This window comes from Nerophis ophidion, linkage group LG14, assembly GCF_033978795.1.
Source record: "Nerophis ophidion isolate RoL-2023_Sa linkage group LG14, RoL_Noph_v1.0, whole genome shotgun sequence".
NCBI lineage: Eukaryota > Metazoa > Chordata > Actinopteri > Syngnathiformes > Syngnathidae > Nerophis > Nerophis ophidion.
Genome location: NC_084624.1, coordinates 28947911 through 28955803, shown reverse-complemented (window position 1 = coordinate 28955803; position 7893 = coordinate 28947911). Strand labels below are relative to the sequence as shown.

Genomic DNA, 7893 nt, shown 5'->3' with positions numbered 1-7893 from the left:
CAAAAGTGACATTTAAAACCTAAAACTTAATGCAGTCACGCCCCTTGACCAAAGAAAATCCGCGTGTTGCATAAATTCACCAGCAGATGTCGCCAAATATTTAGTTTATACTGTTAAGCTGTGGCCCTCCTTTCGAAAGATCAAACAAGCTTTATTTAGGTATTTTTTTAAATGCCCAAATAATTAGCAATTGTGTTTTGTGCTAATAATTTTCAAATAAATGAAATAGAACGAAAACTAATTTAATCAGAAAAGTGTATGCAAATCTTGATTGGAGACCTTTGCGCCAGCTCCCACGCAGCCAGTCAGGAGTCGACACCTGAGAGCGTCAGCAGCGAGAGAGAAACTTCTTTGCACTTTTGACTTCAAGTCAAATTGAAAAACTGGACTTGAGTGCAAAGTTTTCTATCGCGCAACAAATGGCGCAGCTCACCGCCTGCATGACGCGTCGCGTCTTCCCATGACCAAGACCCGCACCCAGGGAGCCTATTAATGTGGATCATGGAGAGAACCCTGACCGGAGCTCATCTCTTCATCGCTGTCTATATCTCCGTTATTCCCTCCAGGTCCACAAATGGGCAGGAGTCCACGGACGGGCTGAGCGGTTTTAGTATGAGTCCACCTTACTTCAACCTGGCGCTTGGATCCAGGATCTCTGCGACAGCCACCTGCGGGAAGGATGACTTTGGAACGCCGAGGTCTGATTTGTACTGTAAACTTGTTGGAGGAGCCACCACTGGAGTTCTCACTCACAATATACAAGTAAGATGATGCGTTCAAACAGCATGGGTAAAATCAGCACCATTTACATGCATTATACCGGGGGTTCGCAACCCAAAACGTTGAAATAGCCATATTGGACCAAAAATACAAAAAACAAATCTTTCTGGAGCCTCAAAAAACGAAAAACCTCATATAAGTCTTATAATGAAGGCAACACATGAAGTAAGTGTCTATATTAGCCAGAATAGACTTTTAACAAAATGACTACCGGTTTATGTCGCAGGCTGAAGCAAATCTTTGTTGACAGTAATATTAAAATGTAATATTTATTCTGCACATTTTTACAACATTAGAAACCATTAGTAAATCAGAGGCTACTTAGAAGGTGAGATAACTCCTGGAAATTACCGGCTTTTAGACTAGACTAGACTTCCTTTTTATTGTCATTCGAATTTGAACTTTGCAGTACAGATAAGAACGGAATTTCGTTGCATTAGCTGGTTGTAGTGCAGGATAAAAGAGCAATTAGGTGCAGATATAAATAAATAGATTACTGTACGGATACATATGTTGCACTTTTGCATATGCATCAACGTTTATGGATTTATGTTATATTGTCTTTACATTCCAGCGAGTTAATCCATTTTATGTGGGGAATTGAGGGGATTATTTTGATGCGTTCAAGAATCTTATGGCCTGAGGGATGTAGCTGTTACAGAACCTTGAGGTTCTGCTACGGAGGCTGCGGAACCTCTTTCTAGAGTACAACAGTGAAAACAGTCCTTGGTGGGGGTGAGAGGAGTCTCTATAGATTTTCTGAGCCTTGGTCAGGCAGCGGCTTTTTGCGATTTCCTTGTTAGGAGGAAGAGAAGTCCTGATGATCTTTTAGGTCGTCCTCACCACTCTCTGCAGAGGCTACAGTTCAGACAGAGATGCAGTTGGTCAGTAGGCTCTCTATAGTGCCTCTGTAGAATGTGGTGAGAATGGGGGGAAGGAGCTTTGCCAAAGGTATAGATGTGTTAAGGCTGTCTTCTTTTAATATTTGTCAAGCTAGGTAATGTTTGCTGTGGTCTGGAACAACATGGCGTAAAAAAAAACCTATCTGAAATACAGCCAATATTACTTACAGAAAATATGTCAAGAGACATGCAAAACTAAATCATATACAAAGAGGATAAAAGTAAAAGATATTAAATGAGCGCAAATATACCTACAAATAGGGCATAATGATGCAATATGTAGATACAGCTAGCCTTAATAGCATGTTAGCATTGATTAGCTTGTGCATTCACGCACAGCATGAACCTTTTGGTGGACAAAATGAGACAAATGAGTGGAAGAATTTTACATGTAAACAAGATATTGCTTCAAAGTCCACACCATGTTGAGTTCAACAACCGCTGAAATTAGTAGGACAAAACGATGTTCACCAAATACTTTCATGAGTTAAGCATACACACAAACATATTAAACAGTGGGCTTTCTAACAATTGGGAAGGTGTGTGTCATGTTTGTCCTCAAACAAAAACAAAAAAATATATTTTCCCCATCTTTTTCCATTTTCAATACTTTTTTAAAAATGCTCCAGGGAGCCACTAGGTTGGCACTAAAAAGCTGCATGTGGCTCGAGAGCCGCGGGTTGCTGACCCCTGCATTATACCTTCACTGTTTGTGGTGCTAAAGTACTCTTTTGGGAAGCTACTTTTATACAATCAGTTTGTAACTGCCAGAAATCCTTATAAGTTCACTTCATTGTTGGTGAAGGAAGTAGCCTTCAGCTCTTGTGGACCATGGAGGGCTCTACATCACTTTATGGACAATACCAGTCCCACAATGAAACGCACACGTCTCGCTACATAATGCCAACTTTTTTAACAACAGCAGGGGTCCAATTTCTGACCCTCTGGGGACAAACTAGACCCCACTTTTTGCATATTTTGGTTGCATTGTGTCGTAAAGACATTATTGCGAGATATACAAAAGACCACAGATACAGTATTTAAACCCTCGCTTTCCCCTGCAGTTTATCATTGGACAATACAATAGAAATTAAACTTAGGAAAGGCTTTAGAGTAGTCAGTGTGCAACTTGAATCCATTAAAAATGAGTGAACACAAATAGACATTAGTGTGTATGTAACTAGATGAGGCAATTTCTAAAGGAATTGTGTCTGAATGCTCCAATGCTGAAGTTGAAGTGAAATGCTGACAGAATGTGGTGTGACTGTAAGAATAGCTTGAAGGTTTGAATCTTGAAGTTTGAAAAAAATCATAATTACCGTATTTCCTTGAATTGCCGCAGGGCATATAGTATGCGCCTGCCTTGAATTGCTGCTGGGTCAAACTCGCTTCCCAAAATAATTAGCGCATGCTTAGTATTACCGCCTGGTCAAACTCGTGACACTTCCCCTGTCATCATTTTCAAAATGGAGGAGGCTGATTTCAGTTCCGGGAATTTGAAATCGCATAGAGGGAAGAAGATTAAGAGCTATTCAGTTGGATTTAAGGTCGAAGCTTACATCACACTCAAATTTTTATTGCATACCTTTGGTAAGTGCCGGAGTGAGAAGAGGTTTTAAAATAATTAGCGCATGCTTACTTTTACCGCATGCCTCTGGTAAGCGCAGGAGTGAGAAGAGGTTTTAAATTAATTAGCGCCCTGGCGTCAATTCAAGGAAATACGGTAATTTTGAATGGGGAAAATGTCCCTAAAATCCTGGGAATTCTAGGAAATCTGGGAATGTTTTGTAATAATTGTTGAAGTACAGCACACATATCCTGAACAGGCGGAATATTTTGAAGTTGGAATGGTTTGAATGGCTGAAAAATGTGGGAGTTTTGGAACTTTGAAAAATGCCCCATTCTTTTCAACTGGAATTTCATTGAAATATGGGAATTCCGGGAAAAGCGGGAATAGTTTTGGTAATACAAAAAAAATAGAATGTTCTTAATAAATGTTTGGTGTTGGAAATTTTCAAATTGGTCGAGAGATTTTGAAGTAATAACATTTTTAAATGAGAAATGCTATTACAGATTTCCTGGAATTTCGGGAAAACGGATATTTTTCCAGTTCAAAAAACAACTTTGTTTTTATTACTGATTAAGAGGAATGATTTGACGGTGGAATGGTTGAAGTGGGTTGAAACATGTGGAAGAAGTAGTCGACAGAAAAAATTGTGTAAATAGAGTTTGTAAAAAACGGTAATATTGAGAATTCGTAGGAAGTTTTTGAACTTGGAAAAAGGATAGTTTAAATGTCCAGGATGGTGGAATGTGTTGACGGTGGAATGGTTTGAATCGATTGAAAAATGTGGAAATGGTTGTGGTTGAAGTAGAGCACACAATTCCTGACAAGGCTAAATATTTTGAATTTGGATCGGTTTGAATCGGATAAAAAATGTAGGACTTTTGAAACTTGAAAAATGTCCCATTCTTTTCAATGGGAATCTCACTGATGTTTGGGAATTTCTGGAAAAGCGGGAATTCCAGGAATTCCACCTGCACTGACTGTGACAATTCTGACTCAGCAACATTTGTTGTTATATCATCTTCTGTACACTCTTTTTTGTATACTTGTTTGTTCCCTGTTGATTTATGCTTACTTTCTGCTGTAACCTGGTTCCATCCACACTCCTTAAACATTACTAAGCACTTATTTTTTGGTGGTGTTTCTAGCTAGCTTAGCGGTTATCTTAGCTGTAGCATGCCTGCTCTTGCTTGTTCTCGGTCTTGAACATGTTTACCTTTGTCCTCCAATGATAATGCTACTTGATAATAATACAAAGAAAAGTAGTTTATTTGCCACCATAACGGTGATTATTATTATTACCTTAGCGGAGCGGCTCCACACTGTGTATGCAGACACATACTCAGCTGTTAACTTGTCAGCAGGGGCACTAAAAATAAATACAGTGTCACCCAAAAGGGATCGGCGTTTGTGATCGGCATTGAAAGGCATTTTTTGGCAATGAAGATCGGCCGATATGTGGCACAACGCTACCGGCAACATAATTGAGTAAACGTCACAGTGTCTAAATCATGAGTGACTGCCATTTTTATTTAACACTGCCTTAAACCTCATGGGCGTGGAATTCACCAGGACCACACATGTTGTTACTAATTCTCTTCCACTATGACATCACTTGCTCTCTGCCACCTTCCTTCTTTCTGCTTAAAGAGGCTCCACAAGTGCCGGATTACCTTAGGTTCCACTAGGGCTGCAATATTTCGTCCAAAAATATCCGTTCCTATTTTTTTCAGTTTTTGATTAAAAAAAAACAAAAAACAAACAAAAAAAACATTTATTACTATCAACATGTAATATTTTTCTCCTTTCTTTATGCAGGTTTTTAATTGTTGGGTTTTTTTGGTGTATTATTTTCCAACAATGTTCCACAGGTCTATACAAAAATTCCATAAACACCACTGGTTTACCTATTTTACTAAAGAGGCAAGCTGTGGCCAAATGATAGAAGATTGTCTTTGAGCTCTGTCTTCTTAGCACTTATAGCAGTGATAAAGGTTGCTTTTCACACTTGTGGAGGTTTTGTCGGGCTCGTGGAGCAAATGCTCCCTTTTTTGTGATTACCGAATAATGCACGACACAAGACACACTTCTCTGATTCATTTGTTGCCACAAATAAAAGAATATGCAGGAAACGTTGGTGTGTGTGGGAAATGTTTTAAAATTTTAGTTTCTTAAAATAGTCATAATTGAATAATCCGATTAAAATTTGAAACTGAAATAGATGAGGAAATTACTAAAGGAATTGTGTGTAAATGCTGAGTTTGAATGTAAGCATGTAAGAATAGTTTGAATGTTAAAGATTTTGAATTTCCACGAAAAACAGAATTTGTTTTGGAATTTGGGAAAGTGTTAGTTGGATGAGTGGAATGTGTTGAAGATGGAATGGTTTGAATCGGTTGAAAAATGTGGGGATTGTGGAAGTTTGAAAAATGGACAATTCATTTTGATTGGGGAAAATGTCCCTGAAAACTGAATTCTTGAAAATCCGGGATTTTTTTTTTATTGTTGAAGGAGAGCACATATTTTTGAACAGGCTGAATATTTTGGAGTTAAAACCATTTGAATCAGATGAAACGTGGGAATTACGGAATTTTGAAAAATGTCCTATTCATTTCAATGAGAATTCCATAGAAATTTGGGAATTTCGGGTAAAGCAGGAATTTTTGGGAAAATGTTAAAAAGGACTTGAATGTTCTGAGTGAGTTGAAATGGTTGGTGTTGGAATATTTCAAATCGTTCAATAAATGTTGAAGTAGTAACATTTTAAATTAAGAAATGGTTCTAAGGAATTTCAAGAATTTCAGGAAAACCGGGAATTTTTCCAGTTAAAAAAACAACTTAGTTTTTTGTCCTGATTAAGAGGAATATTTTAACGGTGGAACGGTAAAAGTGGGTGGAAAATTTGGAAGTAGTAGTCCCCAGAAAAAAAGGGTGAAAAATTGTTTGAAATTCTGGGAATTACTGGAATTATTTTGAACTTGGAAAAATAATAGTTAAAATGTCCAGGATGATTGAAATATGTTGAAGGTGGAATGGTTTGAATCAGTTGAAAAATGTGGAAATGGTGGCAGTTAGAAAAATGGCCAATCCACTTTGAATGGGAAAAATGTCTCAGCAAACCTGGAATTCTGAGGATTTCAGGGAAATCTGGGAATTTTTGGAATTTGTCAAGTAAAAGCCCGAATTCCCACATAGGCTGAACAGTTTGAAGTTGTAACGGTTTTAATTGGATGAAAAATGTGGAAGGTAGAGCGTGCCAAAATCTGGAGAATGACAAATGATAAATAGATTAATTTTGGTGTAGAAAACCATATGCTCATAGGTTCAACATACTCGGCCCCTCAATCAGCTTCAGCTTTCTCAGCAAGGCTATTGTCATATTGGAGGTGTGTTTGGGCTCTTTATCATGTTGGAAATTTGCCGTGCAACCCCTTTTCCCAACGAAAGAAGAGATCATGTTCTGCTTCACATGTCACACCCAATTCATGTTTTAGTGTCTCTGTGAACCACAGCGCCGCTGTGCCGTTCAGCCTCAGGTCATGATGCTTCCTTCACCAGGCTTGACTGTATGCGAGACACATTTACCTCTCACATTTACCACTCCAGAGGTTTTCCAAGTTGCATTTTTATATAATATTGAAATAAAAATGGTTGTCTCTGTAGGATACTCTAATTCAGGGGTACCCAAACTTTTTAAATTAGGGGCCACAGTTGGTTAAAAAAAAATTGGCAGCATGAGAAGTATCTATATTGTAAAGTTAATCCATAAAACAGATGAGCATCTCTATCAACAATATGATTTGTCTAAGCAACTGGACATGACAGATTTAAAAAAAAAAAAAAATCAGTGGGCCAGATTTTGAACGCTGGTCTAATTGAAGGCTAGGTTTATGTGCACCTTTTCAAAAATGACTCCATTTCCGTCCTTCAAAGTACTAAAGCCAAAACCTGTGAAGTTGGCACGTTGTGTAAATCGTAAATAAAGAAAGAATACAATTATTTTCAAATGCTTTTCAACTTATATTCATTGAATAGACTGCAAAGACAAGATATTTAATGTTTGAACTGAGAAACGTATTTTGTTTTTTTTGCAAATAATCATTAACTTAGAATTTAATGGCAGCAACACATTGCAAAAAAGTTGGCACAGGGGCATCATTACCATTGTGTTACATGGTCTTTCCTTTTAACACTCAGTAAACATTTGGGAACTGGTGCGTTCTGTAAATGGTAAATAAAAACAGAATACATGGATTTGCTAATCTTTTCCAACCCATATTCAATTGAATAGACTGCAAAGACAAGATACTTAACGTTTGAACTGGTAAACTTTGTTATTTTTATAATAAAAAGCTAAAGTATTCACAGGCAGTGTTGACTGTTGATTTGTGTCCTAACCTACTATTTGTAAATGACCAGGGCCAGTTCTGCGACTACTGCAACGCCGCTGACCCAAGCAAAGCCCACCCGGTGACCAACGCCATCGACGGGACGGAGCGCTGGTGGCAGAGTCCTCCTCTGTCCAAAGGGCTGGGCTACAATGAGATCAACATCACTCTGGATCTGGGACAAGTATGTTGAACACATCTTATTGACTCATCTGCCTTATGTTGATGCTTATTTCGCTGCTTGTGGTGGAACATT

At 38.1% G+C, this 7893-nt stretch overlaps 1 protein-coding gene across 3 annotated transcripts in view; it reads left to right on the top strand.

Annotated features, from left to right (window-relative positions):
- The first annotated feature begins 325 nt into the window (after positions 1–325).
- LOC133568414 (laminin subunit alpha-3-like) overlaps positions 326–7893 on the top strand; it is a 183812-nt gene continuing 176244 nt past the window's right edge. For 2 of the 3 annotated variants that reach the window (XM_061920318.1, XM_061920317.1), the window contains exons 1-2: positions 326–762; positions 7669–7821. In XM_061920318.1, the coding sequence (XP_061776302.1) occupies positions 493–762; positions 7669–7821 (423 nt within the window). In that variant the 5' untranslated portion in view covers positions 326–492. The remainder of the gene's footprint in view (positions 763–7668; positions 7822–7893) is intronic. The other variant, XM_061920320.1, reaches the window with a different exon arrangement.